The sequence below is a fragment of the Sciurus vulgaris genome (assembly GCF_902686455.1).
Source record: "Sciurus vulgaris genome assembly, chromosome: 11".
Lineage (NCBI taxonomy): Eukaryota > Metazoa > Chordata > Mammalia > Rodentia > Sciuridae > Sciurus > Sciurus vulgaris.
The window spans coordinates 86,130,752-86,150,418 of NC_136472.1; the positions used below are offsets into that span (position 1 = coordinate 86,130,752).

The 19,667-nt window shown below is 33.3% G+C and overlaps 1 protein-coding gene and 1 long non-coding RNA gene across 5 annotated transcripts in view; one reads left to right on the forward strand and one right to left on the reverse strand.

Annotated features, from left to right (window-relative positions):
- The window catches only part of LOC306640910, a 925,259-nt gene that overhangs the window by 590,247 nt on the left and 315,345 nt on the right, over positions 1-19,667 (forward strand). The gene's annotated exons all lie outside the window — the stretch shown is intronic.
- The window catches only part of NOX4 (NADPH oxidase 4), a 367,378-nt gene that overhangs the window by 6,767 nt on the left and 340,944 nt on the right, over positions 1-19,667 (reverse strand). For all 4 annotated transcript variants that reach the window (XM_079105592.1, XM_079105594.1, XM_079105591.1 and 1 more), the window contains 4 exons: positions 12,741-12,860; positions 11,089-11,197; positions 8,512-8,580; positions 7,024-7,124 (listed from right to left, as the gene is read on the reverse strand). In XM_079105592.1, the coding sequence (XP_078961718.1) occupies positions 7,024-7,124; positions 8,512-8,580; positions 11,089-11,197; positions 12,741-12,860 (399 nt within the window). The remainder of the gene's footprint in view (positions 1-7,023; positions 7,125-8,511; positions 8,581-11,088; positions 11,198-12,740; positions 12,861-19,667) is intronic.

Consider the following 19,667-nt stretch of genomic DNA (forward strand, 5'->3'; position numbering starts at 1 on the left):
AATTTAATTCAAAGTGATCAGAAGGAAAATAAGAATGAAAATAAATGATTTTATGCTTATCATTTTCATTAAAATAATGTTATTTTGTTTCTTTTTGTACATTCTCTGTTATGCTGCTTGATGGCAATAAAGTCTATTTTGTTTTGTTTTGGTTAGGTTTTTGTGGTACTGGGGATTGAATCCAGAGGCAAATTACCACTACGCTGCATCTTCAGCCATTTTATAGATTTTATTTTGAGACAGGATCTCTCTAAATTGCTTCATCTGGCCTTTAACTTGTGATCATCCTGCCTCAGCCTCTAAAATTGGATTTCAGGTGTACACCACCATTCTGGCCCATTATTTCCTTTGGCAGGGTAAAATACAAGGTTATATTTGTAAGTTTTTCATTTTTCTTAGAATCTCCTTTTAAATACTTGATAATAAAGTCATTATTTTAAAGTACCCTGGACATTATGGGTTGTTTGTTTTTTCCATTTTCTTTTTCAATTATCTATATCCTTTGTTTCATGATTTGAGGGGTTCTTCAATGTTCTTTCACTGATTTAAGGAACTCCTACAAGCTTTTTAATATCTACAATTAATCTTTATAATACACTTGCATTCAGTTGCTGTAATCCAACAATTATCTAGAAATTTATCTACAAAACTTTGATAAGATGGTGGGGAGAGACTCAAGTACTAAGCCAAGAATGGTATTTGAGAATTGATATTGGGTTATTAGCTCTGTAAATGTACAATATATTTGTGTATATTTTCCTTTTTTATCAATACTTGCTTTTCCATATAGATGTGAAAATGTGCAATCTCTTAGAATGAGAGCTATTTCACCCTAGAGAGCTTACTAACACCTCATATTACAGAATCAGATGTTCTGAGTAACTTGATCCGAGGATACAGGAGCAAATGTGAGAGACCTTCTAGGATGCTTTATTTGTATTGTTTTGAAAAAAACTATGAGGCCTCAAAACAAAGACATGGTCTCATATTTTGCCCAAAGTTAATCCTTTCTCCCTTGATTTAATGCATACATCCAATAGTTTATGATATACACTTTAGTATAAATAATAGGAGACTGACTTGGGTTAGATATATAATTTCTGACAGATTATTCAATACTAAGGGGTTTACAAAGTAATAAAATATTTCTTTATTTTCATTTTTTATTTATACAGAATGCATTTTGATTCATTGTACACAAATGGGGTACAACTTTGCATTTCTATGGTTGTACACAATGTAGCTTCACATCGTTCATGTAATCATACATGTACATAGGGCAATGATGTTTGTCTCATTCCACCATCTTTCATACCCCTGCCCCCTCTCATTTCCCTCTCATCTCCCTCTACACAATCTAAAGTTCCTCAATTCTCTCACCCTGAACCCCCACCCCCATTATGTACCATCATCCTCTTTTCAGAGAAAACATTCAGGCTTTGTTTTTTGGGGATTGGTTTAGCATGATATTCTCCAATTCCATTCAATCATCTGCAAATGTCATAATTTTATTCTTCTTTATAACTGAATAATATTCCATTGTGTATATATACCACAGTTTCTTTATCTATTCATCTGCTGAAGGGCATCTAGGTTGGTTCCACAATCTAGCTATTGTGAATTGAGCAGCTATAAACATTGATGTGGCTATATTACTGTAGTATGCTAATTTTAAGTCCTTAGGGTATAAACCAAGGAATGGAATAACTGGGTCAAAAGTTGGGTGCATTCCAAGTTTTCTGAGGAGTCTCCATACTGCTTTCCAGAGTGGCTGCACCAATTTGCAACTCCACCAGCAATATGCACGTGTGCCTTTTCACCACATTCATTGCCAACACCTATTATTGCTTGTGTTCTTAATAATAGTCATTCTAATTGGAGTAAGGTGAAATCTTAGAGTTTTCATTTTCATTTCTCTAATTACTAGAGATGTTGAACATTTTTTCATATATTTGTTAATCACCTGTATATCTGCTTCTGTACAGTGTCTGTCCAGTTCCTTGGTCCATTTATTGATTGGATTCTGTATTTTTTGTGTAAAGTTTTGTAAGTTCTTTATAAATTTTGGAGATTAGTGCTCTTTCAATGCAATTGTGAAATTCATCTGGAAGAATAAGAGACTTTGACTAGCCAAAGCAATTCTGAGCAGGAAGAGTGAAGCTGTAGGTATTATAATACCAGACCTTAAACTACACTATGAAGCAATAGTAACAAAAATGGCATGGTATTGGTACCAAAATAGACAGACCAATGGTACAGAATAGAAGACACAAAGAAAAACCCATATAAATATAATTACCTCATACTAGACAAAGGAGCCAAAAATACACAATGGAGAAAAGATGGTTCAACGAATGGTGCTGCAAAAACTGGAAATATATGTGTAGTAAAATGAAATTAAACCTCTACCTCTCACCCTGCACAAAGCTCAATGCAAAATGGATCAAGGACCTAGGAATTAGATCAGAGACCCTACACCAAAGAGAATAAAAAATAGGTCTGAATCTTCATCATGTAGGCTTTTGACCAGACTTCCTTAACAAGAATCCCAGAGTGCAAGAAATAAAAAGTAAGAATCAATAAATGAGATGGATTCAAACTAAAAAGCTTTTTCTCAGCAAAGGATAAAATCAAAAATGTGAAAAGAGAGCCTACAGAGTGGGATAAAATATTTCTTTATGCTTTCAAAAATGAGTCATTAATACTTTTGCCACATTAAACATCTTTCTGCAATGTACAAACATGTAGCAAACATGGGAGTTTCTCGCAACATGTCACCTCCAACCCCACCTCCCAAGACAGACATGGTAAAATAAGACTAGCATGATTATTTGGGGTAAGCTAAATATGCCCCACTATAAAATACACATTGAACTTAACAGTGAGGAGATCCAGGTTCTTGTCTGAATTCTGACTCATTAACCATAGATTTTGATAAATCATTACCTTTTTGTGTCCCAGGTGCATTTGTAAACTAATGATGAAATCAGTATGATTTCAAAAGCTCCTTCACTTTCCAAGGTCATCTAATGCCATCATATAAATCATTTTCGGAATTTAAAAAAGCCAAAGCAGGAAGGAACCACTCTCTTACACACAGAAGGTAAATTGATTAAGCATTTTGTTTTGGGTAGTTCGGTATCTAAATGAGCAGACCTTTTGAACCAGAAATCCTATTTCAAAGATCCTAGCCACCCTACTACAATGCTCTCATGAGAAAGTCTGTACAAGGATGGTCACTGTAGCACTTCTTGTAACAGTGAAGAACTAGAGGTAACCTAAACATCCATCTTTGGAGAGTGTTTTAGTCAGCTTTTTAACTGCTGCGACTAAAGGACCTGGCCAGAACAACTGTAGAGAAGGAAAGGTATATTTGAGGGCTCATGGTTTCAGAGGTCTTAGTCCATGGAAGGCTGGCACCTTTCCTCAGGGCTTGAGTAAGACAGAGCATCTTGGTGGGAGAGTGGGAGGAGGAGAGCATCCCATATCACGGTGATCAGGAAGCAGAGAGACTCTACTCAACAGATACAAATACGTGCCCCAAGCCACGACCCAATTCCCACCTCCTCCAGCTACACCCTACCACTTCAGTTACCACTCAGTTAATCCCTATGAGGGGATCAATTCACTGATTGGGTTAAGACTCATTTCTCCTCTGAAACTTCTTGCACTGTCTCACACATGAGTTTTTGGGGGACACCTCACATCCAAACCATAACAGAGAGTAATGTTATATTGTCCAAATCCTAAACTGTGAGGTAGAGTTACATGGAAGTTATCCATGATCAATATAAATGTGTGTCACTAAAAAGTAAGTTGAAGAATTATACAACATAGATTTATTCAAGTTTTATTAAAAACTAAGGTCCATACTTTAAATATATATGTACATTTAAAGAAATATGTATATACATGCATATAAATATATAAACATACATTTCCATATGTGTGTAATATATAGTGTGTATATCTATACACATATGCTTTTTAAAGCCCATGTAAGAATATATTATTATCTCTGGTCACATAAGTGTTTAAGTTTGTAATCTGCATAGTATACCAGACAAATGTTTACTGGTTTAATGATCATTTCCTAAAACTTAAAAATCATTGCCCAACATATGATATTTTTTAAATTTAATTTTTATGCCTCTTATGCCTGTTTATATGCTCTTTCAATAATTTATATATATGAGATTAAACAAAATATATCTTAAATATAATCTTACATTTACACAGAGTCTTTTGTCTAATTACTAAACCTCTAAAAAGATTGATCTGTTCTTTTCCTAAGTCTGCTATGTAAAAACCCTTGGAAAAATAACCAATTTCAGGCACCTGCCCCAGAGCCCAAACACAAAGTGAAGAGCTGTGCAAAATGTCAACAGTAGATGGTGCACGTTTACTCTCAAACAAACCCTGCTGTTTCAAGAAACATAGTAAACCACTAAATAAAAATAAAAGCTGTTTAAAACAAGAAAGGCATAACAAATGAGAATTCTTACAAACCAACCAAAGGAACAAATAATCCCAACCTAATTTCCTATAAATTATCCTCCCCTGTCTTGGGGTTCAGTTTTGGAAATGAATAAAAGAAAATGTTGAAGTTTTCAGTAATATACTACAAAAAACTATAAAAGAATGTTTGTCTGAGGTTCATTAAAAAAGAACATATCTGTAGTTCACAGTAAGCATCAGATGAATATGAAATTATTATACCTCAGCTGGGAAATCCCAGGAAAGGAATTTAGTGAAAATGAGGCCAACATTTATTTTTCTGTATTCACCTTTACAAGGAGTATGAATATTGCAAAGGATCTCTGTGCAAATACTTTTCACTCTATCCCCAAAACTACTTCATCAAGGGAAGAGAAGTGCTATCAAAGTGATTTTCAATTTGTAGGTACAACCTGAACCACACGGGTAACTTTAATTCTTTTAAAATTCTTCTTCTTAGGTTCTATTTCATAATTTCTACATCAAAATCTCTGAGGGTGGAACCATGGGTCGTCTTTAGTCAGTGGTCATTTCAATAAATAATATTCATCCATGAATTATAAATTGAGGGGCTGCTTTAAAGCTTTCATCTAAGAGGTTGGCCCATGTATTTACAACCAACTATCCTTTCGATGTTTATTAAAATATATTTTTAAAATTATGAGTTGTGCTGAGTTTTGTGGTACATGCCTGTAATCTCAGGTACTAGGGAGGCTGGGGCAGGAAGACCACAAGTTCCAGGTCAGTCTGGGTAATTTAACAAGGCTCCATTTCAAAATAAAACTAAATGGGTCAGGGATATAGCTCAATGGTAGAGCACTTGCCAAGCATAAGTATGGCCTTAAGTTCAATTCCCAGCAGCAATAAAGGAAAAGAGATTATTATGAATGGTTCTACTATATTCACACTCTGGATAATGACATTTTAGTCTACTATGTATCATGTATGATAATTTCATAAGATTATAATGGAGATAAAAAGTTCCTATCACCTGTTGATGTGAGAGCTGTCATGTCATAGCACAATGAGTAACTTAGGTGTCTGTAGTGATGCTGGTGTAAACTTGTACTGCCAGTTGTATATACAACTGTTGTACTGCTAGTTATATATAGTGAGTGGTATATACGATTATGCACAGTTCATAATGCTTAATAATAATGACTAGGTTATTGGTTTATGTATCTACTATACTATACTTTTTATTGTTAATTTGGAGTGTACTAAGTAAAAAGTACTATAAAACAGTATGATGCATTACAGTAGCGACAGCCTCATAAATTTGTTTACTGTGACTCTTGATTATATCATTTTGTGTTTGATTTAACCTAACATTGTTTTATTCATCATAGTTCTAAGAGCAATAGGATATATTGTATATAGATAGATATAAATATAGAGAGATATATTCTGTATGATTATATACCAATAGCCCAGGTATGTATGCATGCTCTATGATGCTTGTACAATGATGAAATTGCCTAATGATATACTTCTCAGAACATGCCTATGTTAAGCGACTGTACATATTAATAATTATAATGATTACTCAAAATCAGAAGAAAAAATGAAGACTGGATGGAGCCTTATGAGATTTTAAAGTAAAACTTTCAATATTCATGCATTATTGTTGTAGGAGCAGTTCAGCAATAAATGTATGATTAATCCAAATGTAAAAATATATTGAATTTTGGTACATTTCTGTGAGTTAATGGAATAGAAATACAAGTTCAAGGGGGAAAATTATGTAAAATTTCCAAATGCTAATGAAGAACTTGATTGCATATCACTATAATAAGTGAGGTTGGTATCAGGCATTTATGGTATTTATATTTTAGTAGATGTGTTTAAAGGAATTACATTAATTATAAAATGTCAATATCTGCATTTTATTAAAAACTGTATCTTTTGAAACCATTTAAACTTCTAATGCAGCTGTTTAAATGTAAGCTTTAAAAGGTGTGAGTTGGCATATAATTTTCAAAATCCTTTCCTTAATACTAAGATTCTTGATAGAATTACAGTTTCCAAGAAGAAAAATTAGATATGAAAATAATTCTAGTTTAGAGTTTTCATATTACTAGGAAAGGTTTTTTTTTAAGTCATTCACTCTTGTTATGAGGTATAAAAATTTAATTTTTAAAAGCATTCATTGTGAGATTTATTGGTGAAATTCCCTTGTTAGCCTATATGATTTTTAAAAACTTTCCAAACCATGCTTATCTGATATGTGCTATGGGTATAACCCTCATTTTAATATAAGTCTATACAAATTTAAAAGTATGTAGAAGAATCTAGTTCAATAAATTCCTTATTCACTCTTTCTAAGTCAAAACTTAATTATTTAGCATTACTGATATATAGGGTGTTACCTGCCTTGCCTCCTCCTCTGATTATAAGAGTGTTTAAATTAAGTTGTAATTTGTATACTTAAAGTTAAGTCATCTTTAAACACATCATGTGATGGTTTTGGAATATTTTGATTTAATCACCAGCCATGAGTCAAATTTTTTGAGGTATAGTACTTACCCTCTGTTACATTTTGCTATTTCATCAAATATAAGTTTCCACCGAGGACGTCCAATAAGAAGTCTTGAATTCAGTGCGTGATATTTTTCTCCAATTATCTTCTGCCAAAAAAGAAACACTGTATTTTAAATGATCTTCAGATATGAATAAATGACTCATTTCTCTTATATCATTTCTGGGGGTGCTCTATCTTCCTACCAAATTGCTGTGATATGAAGAATATAAGTATCAAATGGAAATCTATTAAGTACAATCAGTTTGAAGTATCATTTCCTTTGAAATCCATTATCTCCATGAATGCCATTTTCACATGACTTTTTTCCCTAGACTTCAGTTACTTGCTTCATTTTTTAAAAACTGCAAATAAGATGAAGAATGAATTCTAATTGTTCACTCACTCTCAAAAAGGCTCAGCATCTAAACTTTACTGAAGTATGTTTGCACATGAATACATTTCTCACATTTGATTCATTATGAATAAATTATTACAAATTGTCCTCATACATTTGGGGAAATGTTCCTGGCCAAGACTGCCCAAAACAGCAGAGTTCCAAATCTTGGCTCTATCAACAAATGGCAGGTGATGGGCTAGTTTTTGCAATTAAACAAACATTAGATCTGAATTGGTAGTGAGAGTTAGAGTGAGGTAAGTGTCTAAGTTCCAGGCAGACTAAGTAAGTACAAAGTAAAAATTTGCTTTGTATCTTGATTACAGTTAGGCCATGAGGAAAAACGATGTTGACTTGCTTCATAAGTGTGATGACATGAAATATTTTTTATATACCAAGTACAATAGAAACCTGACTAGAAGAGTTTTGAGGTAACTGACAAGCCTTCATATTTTTATTCAAAATATTGTGAAAATGTATGATAGAAAATACTGTAATAAAAATCTGGGAAAGCATTCACACCCAGATTTATCACCCCATGTAACTGTTCATTGTCATCTCTAAACAATAGTTTCTTTATCTGAAAAATAGAGAAATATCTACTCTTCAAATCTCTTAGGATTACAAAAGATAATGTATGTAAAATTCTTAGCATGTTGTCCACATTGTAAATAAGTAATGCATGACAGCTATTTTATTTTACTTTTTAGTTTTCCTTGTAATTAACTATGCATAATTTGTGTGAGTGAATAATTTTTCTCAACATAAACCTCCCCTCCATGAAAACAAAAAGCAAAAAACTCAAGGCTGTTCCTTTATTGCCTGATCTCTAGAGATAATGAACCTGAAGCAATTCTGAAGAGGGGAGAGATGGAATCAACAGGTCTGCTCTAACCTGCTGTGTGTAGGGCAAGTGAAAGGCATAAGGGCTGACTTCAAGGAAAGGCCACGAGTTTCCTGGACCTATTCCAAATGCGGCCTTCTTCTAGGAAACTTCTGCTCAAGCCACCTGCAGAAGTTTTCATCCAGCAGAGTTCCTACAGTAAATCTTCAACTATCAAGAGGCTTGTTTAATTAACAATAACATCCAACCACATACCTGTATCCCATCTGTTTGACTGAGGTACAGCTGGATGTTGACATAGTCAGGCCTGTTCTCTTGCCAAAACTGAGACATAAAAATGAATAGACTTATTAAAATTCTTTCCATACGCTCAGATTTTCTTCTATTGAAATATATTTGAATCTATAATTTAACATATAACTTGGTTTATTGCAGTAAATATCTATAAGAAAATAATAGGTAGGTAGGTAGATAGACAGACAGGTAACAGAATCTTAATTCATAAACTCCCCTTCCCTACTGGTAACTATTAGGTCTGACAACGGTGATAGAAGGAAATATTCTTTATCTTTACAGATACAGAATCTACTATGCTAAATACAATATTCGTAATCCTCTAAATCCTATCCAAGTATTCCTTATTTTATTCTTCATATTTTTTGAATTTTAATCCATGAATTCACTCCTTAAGAACATAATTTTCATTAAAAAAAGACAATAGTGATATAGGGTATAATGTTAGGAAAAGAAAAAAATTTAAAAATAGACACTTTTTCTTATTGTTTTTTACTTATTCAGCACTGGATTTCCATTTGTAATAATATATGAAGCAAGAAATACACCTGCAGAAAGAAGTAGTTTGGAAAAAATGAGGAACAGCAATTTCTCATTTCCCTTTCCCCCCTGGCTCTGGCAACTACCATTCTAATTTAAGTCACTATTAATTAAACTACTGTATGTACTTCATAAAAATGGAATAAAACAATATTTGTTCTTTTGTATCTAGCTTACTTCACTTTGTATAATGTCTCCAAGGTTCATCCATTCTGCAGCATTGTAGCAGAGTTTCCTTTCTTTTTAAGACTAAATAATAGTCTATTGCATGGATATACCACAATCTAATCATTTGTCCATCAATGGACATTTGGGCTGTTTCATCTTTCAGTTATTGTGAATAATGCTTTTATGAACATTGGTGTACAAGTATCAGGTGAATTCCCCGTTCTGTATTCTTCTAGGTATATATCCAGAATCCATCTCTCTCTCTCTCTTTTTTTTTAACATAAAGTTCAAAAGCCTTTTATATAATCTATCTTTCCCCAGAAAGCACATACACCATCTTTCCCATCTCCTCTCCTACCATTCTTGCCCTTGCTTACTCTGCTTCATGCACACAGACCTCCTTCATCTTCCCCCATCACACCAAGTATGCTATTGCATCAGTGCTCTTGTCTATGCAGTTAACTCCTCTGCCTCAAATTTGCCCCCCACCAAGATACATGATCAGCATGCTTGTTCACTCCACTCGAGTCTCTATGCAAGAGCATTTTGTTAGGTGGACATTCTCATTCTTGAACCCACAACATAAGTGAACATGCAAACATGCCCTCTAATGATAATGTTGCTTTACTTCTATATTCCTTTTCTTCTTTGTCCTAATCAGATTCCAAATTCGAATATCCTATATATTTATAGGTTTAGGTTTAGGATGTAGTTTTTACTTAGAATATAAATCCCACAATATCAAAACTTGGTTTTATTTTGTAATCTGCTATATCTCCAGCTCCTAAAATAGTTCCTGACTCATGTAGTGATTAATAAATAGTAGGTGATTAATAAATATTTTTTTAATGATAGAATGACTGACTGAATGAATGACTATATGCACAGAGGCATGTGCAGTAAATTCCACTGCAGTATTCTTTGTAAAACAAAAGTAAATCTGCAACATTAGGAAATTGTTAAATAAATGAGATACCTCCATGCCATGAGCTTCTCTACAGCAGTAAAAGAATGAGGTAGCTCTATGTTTTACTAATATTAAAAAAAAAATTCAAGACGTACCAATGTTGTATATAACTAAAAAGAACCAATACAAAAATCCCCAAAAAAGCAACTTGAATAAAAATATAAATAATATGATGTGACACTCACAAAATAACATTATATACACTGGGTAAATAAAGTAGTGAAAGATTTTACTTTATCTGAATTTTTTTATTTAGCTTTTAATTTTTTACAGTCTGCATTTTGATTCATTGTACACAAATGGGGTACATCATTTCGTTTCTATGGTTGTGCACGATGTAGATTCATACCATTCGTGTATCATACATGTACATAGGGTAAGGATGTCTGTCTCATTCCACCATTCTTACTTTTATCTCTGTTACAAAAAAAAGTTAGAATTTGAAATTTTTGAGGTTCTAGATACTGTATCAGTAAATAATTGTTTTGATGGTTTTTGTACTAAAGGTGGAGATGAGGGATAAGAGCTTTTGAAAACAAGAACTGAAGATACTGCAGCAAGAGCCTGCATGAGTCTCCCTCACCACCTCCAGGCATATGCAAACATACCTGTTAAACATCTTATGTTAAAACATAGAAATGAATATTTCCAAGTTAAAGTATGTCATAGATATCTACACATACTCACGAATACTCATATTTAAAATGATGTACATCTAATTATTAACATATTTTATCTCTGATTTTATTTAGGTTGAAGAGAATTTTTGCTTATCCTATCACAAATATTTATTGCTTTTGTACTATGAAAGAAAATAACTTTGTAATAAAAAAATGTGAAATCAAAAAAGATCCTATTTTTACCTTGTTATACAACATACAGAGTAAATCTGCAAACCAACAGAAGGACTTGATATCTCTGCACACCCAAATAAAATATAGTCTTCTAAGCTTATATGGTTTCCAGTCATCCCTTTAAAATTAAAACAACATGTTGGTTATTAGGATTGTAAAACAAATTACAGAATCCCTGTATTCTTGAAAATATGCATTTCACTATAGTAAGCAGTCAATAGAAAAATCAGTCATTTATATTCCATTATCTGATACAGCACTATTACTCTCAAATGAACTCAATTTGCAATGTACTGACTCGAAGACATGGCATATATCATTAATTTGAGTGTTTATGCCTGTGAATATCATATGCATATCACCTGCTTCCATTTGAGGTCATACACTGAACTCTTAGGTCAAAATAATAATGTCTCCTGCCTCTTAGAAAAACAAGTTCTCTATTTTCAGTGAATTCTATCATTGAACAGGATTCCAAAGGTCATTTGGTCATGCCCTGGCCTCCAGGCAAAATGAGCCTAACACATTCCAGAAATTTGGTTGTTTATTTCATTCTTAATAATCATTAAAGAAAGAGATTTCACAATCACATACTATGTAATGTGTTCCAGCAACTCTTTATTCCAAGTCTGAATTCCTATTTATAACAACGAAGTAGACTTGAGGTTAAGAAAACGTTCTCCCTTTTTCATAACATTAAGTATCCAAATAACTTGCAATGTGTTGTCAGAAACAAATGGTTTCTGGCTTGGAATACAGTTATTTTTCTATGATTCTCCAAAAAAGTCCTGAAATTACATCTAGAAATAAAAAACCATTCAAACACATCAATTTGACTTGTTATTTTTCATTCCTTCATAAAACATAGTTTTAATGCAAATTGTATCTACTTGAAAAGTGAATGGGATTAATTTCAGAGTGATTTCCTGCTATCACTTTGTTTGTGTTTTCAGGTTAATTAGTTAACTTTTGTTTATAATCCTGGAACTAAAATACTGCAAGATTATTCCTAGTTAGCCAGTCTCACCTTTGAAATTTCTCTTCTTCAGTCTGTTATGAATTTGCTAAGAAATAAGCCAAGGAATGATGTGTTCATGTGTCATCTTCTCATAAAAATTTTCCCTGACCATAATTCTATAATAAGTCTAGTACTTCATTTCTATAATCCATCAAACTGTCTTTTTTTCATAATTCTAACATTTTCTGAAATAGTTTTCTTTATGATTTTCTCATTGGTTTATTTTTCCCTTGTCCCACTTAAATGTAAACTTTTTAAGGGCAGGGACTCCATTTCCATTCATTGTTGTGTTCCCAGTACCTATAAGATCAATTGGGCACATGGGTGTTCAAGACTATTTGTTGACTGAATGAATGAGTAGTGCCACTTACCAATGAAGAAGAATGTGGTGAATGACTTTTAGCAGCAAAAGAACAGAGGAAAGAATACCTGTGATGCTGACTTATTTTTACAAGGAACATGCTAGGAACCACAGATCATGTGTTGAGAACCTCTGAATTGTTCCCTCCTTAATTAGTAAGTGGAATTCCTTGAAATATGAATGGAAACATTCTGTATGGAAGTATTTCATACTAAAAAGGGAAATGTCTAAAACATTGGAAGTTCTCTATTTAAACTAATAAAATGGATCAAAATGACATACAGTAAGGTGTTGAGTATTGATGCAAATGGAGTTACTCCAATGCCTCCGGCCACACAGAGGCTGACCTCATAGTTCAGAGATTCCTCAAATGGACTTCCAAATGGACCATCAATGTACAGCCTGTGGAAAAGGCAGAAAAGATAGGAAAAATGAAAAGAATTTTCTACAACATGTATCAAACTGCTGAGTCCAATTTCTAGACATTTCAATGACTCAGTGTTTATTTCATTGTTTCTCATAATCCTAAAGGACTAAGAAAGGTTGTGTATGAGCTATTGATATAAAACAAGTATATCTGTTTCTAAGCATACCTTTTTTGAGGGAAAATTAGTTACAAGTGTAAAGAAATGTAAATACAATCATGCTGCATCAGTAAGATAAGTTGAAGTTCTAGTATTATCATATTACTATATTTGTCCAAATTAAAATGCCAATTTACTAGGTCTATGTTCAATAGTATTTCCTTTATTGGAGGCCTCTAGTAGACCTTAAAATATTTACTCTATGAACAGAAAAATCACACAAGGAAGGAAAATACTTCTTCTTCTCTTGCCCTAGTTAGTTTTAGGATAGAAACTGAAGAACAATCATGAAGGAAGCTGTACTTATTATTCATGTGTTTGTATATTCAAATGTGTGTATGTGTATGTGCATGTATGCATCTGCATGAGAAAAACCCTACTTATCTGCAACAGAAATTGCTTATTATTCACTTAACACTGATCATCCCTTTCTTAGTAACAGAACTTTCATTTTATTCAGGGAAGCCAAGTGCCCAGCCACAACACTACATTTCTCAGATTCCATTCATTTATTTTGGCTGTGTGGCTGTGTTTTGGATAATGTGGTATAAAATGAAGGTGCATGCGCAACAACTGGGAAATCCTTTTATAAGAAGTTGTGTTAGTCAGAAGTTTCATCTCTTTATTCCTCCATCTGTCTTCCTCCCTGGTGCCTGGGATGTTGACTTTATAGTCTAAACAATAAACTTTGATGACTGTAAAATCAACCATGCTTTTTGTGGACTACTCAGAGTTCCAGACATCTTTATATAAAAGAAAAATAAACACTTATTTGTATAAGACACTGCCATTTTATAGCCTCAATCCCTTTATAAAAACTTTTTAAAAAAATTAGTAACTTTTCAAAAAAGTAAATGTATAGGCATTATGATCTACAAGTCATGGTTAGGAGCTACTACAACAGTAGATACATTGAGATTAAGCATATTTGGGCTCAAAAATTAAGTGATAGGTAAATATTTATTAAATAAATTAATGGGTATTCATTTGAACTCAAAGTTCTATGACATTTTTCTACTAGTTTTTGCTGATTTTCTCTCTTTCACTTAGGACACTATACTTCCCAGGCTTCTGTGGTTACACAGGATTATATGTCTAGTTCTAATCATGGTGCTTGGAAACACTTCTCGTCATTTACAGAATGAGGCGGGGAAACATTATTTCCCTTCCATGGCAACTAACAGTCACAAGTTGAACCAGAAAAGAGAAACAGACTGAATCTCTGAGCCATCACTCAAAGGATCCTGTTCTAGAGAGCCACTGGACTCACAGAAGATAGTGCATGAACCAGAAATAAATCTGTTTAGTGTTCCAACACATTTCCAGGGAATTTTAAGGTTAACTAGCTGCTGTAGCAGAATGTAGACCACCATGACCAATACATGTCTTAAAGGGAAACGTTGAAGAGAGCCACTTTAGAAAATATAAATCTAGCTAGGCGCGGTAGTGCATACCTATAATACCAGAGACTCAGGAGGCTGATGCAGAAGCACGGAGGATCCCAAGTTCAAAGCCAGCCTGAGAAACTTAGCAGGGCCCTAAGCAATTTAGTGACCCTTTCTCAAAAATAAAATAAAATAAGCTGGGGATGTGGCTCAGTGTTTGAGCACCACTGGGTTCAACCCCTGGTACCAAATATTTCATATAAATATGAAAGATATCTCCTTTATCTCAAGAAATAATCATCAAAGTTGGTATGCTTAATGTAGTCCTCTAAATATAGCAGAACTTAGTTAATGCTCGTAGATCACAAAATTACAACATGTATAATTCTTACTACATCTATTTAATCCACATTTTATAGTTTACTCAATAAACATGCACTTTGTAATGATTTATGTGACACTATTTTTTCCACGTTTTTATTGGTACATTATATTGCACATAATGATGGGATTTATTACTATGCATTTGTACATACACACAATATACAATATAAGAATATAATTTGGCCAGTATCGCTCCCCAGTTCTTCCCCTCTCCCTTCTTTTCCCACCCCCTGCTCCCTTTGCTCTACTGATCTCCCTTTGTTATCAGGAGATCCACCTCCACCTCTCTTTTTCTTTTTCCTCTCTAGCTTCCACATATGAGAGAAAACATGACCCTTGACCTTCTGAGTTTGACTTATTTGACTAAAGTGATGGTGTGTGACACTATTTTTGATTCAAAAATAAAAATGACATCATATCCACCCTATAGAAGTTTTTGCATCTCCATCTGAAAACCACATTAAGTGGGATGGAGGACAAAAATTTACCTTAATATATTGATCGTCTTCTAAACGATAAAACCTTTAAAAATTTCAGTGGTAAAAATCGATGCATTATTTGACCAACAAAAAATGAGAGGAATCATGAAAAACACCTCTTTTCTACTTGTCTGCTTTCCAACCAACACACCCTCCCCAGGCCCCACATAGCTATTCTCTGGTGTTTTGAAATTACTTTGGACACAAAGATGAGAACTTGGAGTTCTGGCCATATACTAGGAGTGGGATCACAAACAAGTTACTTGTTTTTTTATGATGATTTCCTTCATCACAAAAGGGTCAAGGAGAAGTAGACACAGAAAAAGCCTGCTAAGAAACACAGAGGGAGGGTCACACAACTATCAAAAATTTTTTGTTAATGATACTAATGAGTGCCTACTGTGTATCATTAAAAAAATCTGAGAGGCTCCACATGAACACAAGAAATGAACTAAGTTCAGAATGAGATAGGAACTTTCTGTATTGTGGAATTTGGTTCTAGTGATCTTAGAGAATCAGCTGCTTTTTATTTGAAATGCTTTTCAAAATTTGTTTTAATCAATACTTTAAAAACAAAAATTGTTAAGTACTAGTTGTTAAGTACTAGTTGGGATGTTTTGAACATGCATCTATTGTACGAAGTTTAAATTAGGATAAATATATCCATCTCCTCAAAATATTTATCATTTCTTTATAGTGAAGACATTCAGAATAGTTTATTCTAACTTTTTGAAACACAATATATAACCAATAACTATACTCACTCCACTGTGCAACAGCATATCACAAGTTCTATCTACCTGTAACTTAGTACTCCTTGGTCAACATTTCCTCATTCTTTTCTCTGGGCTACTCTCTCCAACAACTAGAAAACACCTTTCTACATTTCTGCACAAGGTAAGACAAATTTTTTTTTTTTTTTTGGAGGCAGGATGAGCATGAAATTATTAGCAGTTGACTACCTGGCAATCCCTGTTTTTTAAGGAAGTCAGAAAGAGAAACAAAAATGACTGAAGTCATTTTTACATATTTATCTTGACTATTGTGCAAAGTACATAGTACTTTTTATTTATGAATAGTAAATTTATCTCAGTCTATAAAAATTATTACTATTCTCATGTTTGTGACAAAATTATAGAAATTAAAGGCAACTATTCAGTCTTGCAGCACCATATTTAAGATGAGATCAACTTGCCATTTGAAATTTTCATTTGAAAGCTAATTAAGATATCCTTTAAAGAATTGTGGATCTATGAAAATTTTAAGAAAAGGAGAGATCCTTTTCCCCAGCCCACCAAAACATAAACTTTTTAAAAAATTTTAATGTTTTTCCCTTGAAAATAGAATTCATTAATATTTTCTAAATTTATTAAGTTGTTTATTAAGTAAGATTGAACTGACTGACCATTTGTATCAGACCTTCTCTCAAGAGAGAAATTCATCAGCTATAATGAATATAGTTAATTGAACTATATTAAAAAGATAAACACATAATCAATAGTTCTTAAAATCCTATATTTCAATGCTTGTTAGACTCCTCCCAACCACACTGATATCATAATAAATTAAAATATAATTTATTTGGATACCTGAGGAGAAAGGTAATCACAATTCTTATTTTTAAAAATAGATATTAATTATACCAGTATTTCCCAAAAGGAATTTCATAGGACAGTAATACAAGAGAGGAAAAGTATGTCATTGTTAAATCAATTTGGAAAATGTGTTAAACAGATATTTTTAAAATTTATTTATTTTAAAATATCTGTTATAGAAAATTTCCAATTTGGGGGTAATGATATAGTAATGTGCCCACTTAAGGAAAAAAATAGGAGAGGAGTTTCCTATACTTTCTTACAAATGGTTGTGACCATGTTCAGGTTGTTTAGATTGAATAGAAATCTGGGGACAGGTTCTGAGAACTTTCTTCAGACCAAGGTCAACTCCTCTTGTAAGTACCTTTCATGTGTACTTGCTCCTCTTGCTTCTCCCACCTGGAAGAAGGACATACTGACAGAAGCTGAGAAGCTATCTTGCAGTCATTAACTGCAAACAGATATGCTGACCCTTTACCCACAATAGCCATTTTGGTACTTTTTGTTACATGAGAAAAATCAAATCCCATCATTTCCAAGCTATGTTTCTGTTTTATGTAACCAAATGAAAATATACCTAATAAAGTTTTTACTATGGAGGTTAGCTATATCAAATATTCAAAAATATTAGATTCCATTATTAATAATAAACTTCTAATTTATGTACAGCTTCTTAATGTTCATATAAATATTTAATTTTTGGAAAATGATCTTTTATCTGATCAGCTTTTATTTCAGAGTTCTTTAATTAAAAAACAAATAAAAAAGTCTGAGACTCCTGCTTCAGAAAACAAAAATAAGGTATAAACATAACAGATATTCTTCATTGAGCATGTAATTTTTTCCAGTTTCTGTACTGGTTATTCTGCATACTTCCTCACTCCTAATTCATAGGGTAACTTGTACAGAAAAATAAAATGTCCGTTTTATTGGATTAGGAATTGAAACTCAAAATGTGAAGTAATTTTCTGGGAACCACAACTCTATTACGAATAAGGATTGTTGCTCAATCCCTGGTGCATCTGTTTGCAAAGCTCATTTTCTTAATGATTAGATATTAATCAGTATACCTATCAATTATTTTGGTTAGGGATATAAAGTAAAAAAATTTTAAAAAGAGAGGGGTGTCTTGGGCTATCATCTAATAATTCTTTCTTCATCTAGTAAAAAGATGAGGTAGTCAATTGTTCTCCAGAAGATGTTATTGCAGTTTAAAACATTCCAGTCTCAGGAAATAATCATATAAGTGAAAACAAAAAATGGGAGTGTTTGATCACCTGAAATGGTCTTCAGAATCATTCTGTCTTGTTCTAATGGCTCTCAAACTTTAGCATTTATCAGAATTTCCCAGAGGGTTTTTAAAACATGCAGTGCTGGATCCTACTTCCAGACTTTCCAAGTGAGTATACCTAAAGTCTAAGGTTTGCATTTCTAATAATATCCCAGATGATGTTGCTGGAAGAGGTAAGTTGGTGCAAGGGGTGATCTCATATATACATAGGTTTCTGAAATCATGGTTTAACTCTAATAATATTTCTTTTGTCCAGAGCCAAAAATAATTTTGAAGTTATAAATCATTTTTTGTCAAAGGGACACTATTTCTATCCATTTTAATACCATTTCTATCCAATGGTATTAAAAAGGGAAATTTGAAATTTTTATTTTACTATTATTAAGTGCTAGAGATCTAACTCCAGGGATCACACATGCTAGGCAGGTACTCTACCACTGAGCTATACACATCCTCACTCAGGAATTTAGTACCTTAAACAAAGGAAGAAATTTCTTCCTCAACTGAAAATCTCTGACTCAAAAATACAACAAAACCCCAAAACAAACAAAAATCCACTAAAATTAAATAGTTCAACTGGATGTAAAAGATGTGTGACAGCTGATTATGCAGGAAGAGTCAGAACCAGAAAAGTAAATGACTCTCACAGCACTGATGGAGAATTGCACGTGCTGAACTTGTTCACTAGGAAGTACCTAACTCTCCAGCTTGCTCAGATTCTTCCACCACCAAATCCAGCTATAGCCTCAGTGTGGCCCATCTGGAACCAACTCCTCTGAGTCAGGAATGAGTTACTCTGTCGTTCAGCAGTAACACACTCTTGTTGTTTGCTATTAGCCTCACACTAATAGAGCTTGACTTATCATAAATCTGAAGTAGAATCTTGACAACATTCAGCACTGCTTCAGATTTTGTAGAATTGTTTGATTGTAGTTATCTTTCTTGCTCTCCAGTTCTGATTTGTGAGCAGCAGCACAGGGGCTGTAACTTACTAGCTGTTGGGACCAGCTTCCTTCTGACATCCTACTTGACTAGTCTTGCAAGTATCAATTGCATTGGGAATCCTCATAATTACATTCCACACTGAGTCAGAATATTACCATTTTTAGTTCTCTTGCCAGTTAGGTATTGGAATATCACCTAATATAAAAACCTAAATTTAGGGATGAGAATATGAGAGATTGTAATCTTTTAAAGCAGGATGATACCAAAATAACCTCTATATTTTGCGGAATATTATGAGTAACTGTGCTGTGAATTCTATCAGAGCAGCTGCACCTCACATAGGCAGGTATACACTAGATAGGGCTCCTTTCTCACACTGTTAATTGTACCTCCTAACATCCTAAGACACCAATCTGACTTTCCATTTTACTATTATAACAGCATGCATCTTTTATTGCTTTCTACTTGAATAAAATTGCCAGTTAGAGAATGTACTGGCCCCCTGTGGTGCCTTGGGTTCCTCTCTGACTGTGATAAATCTATGAT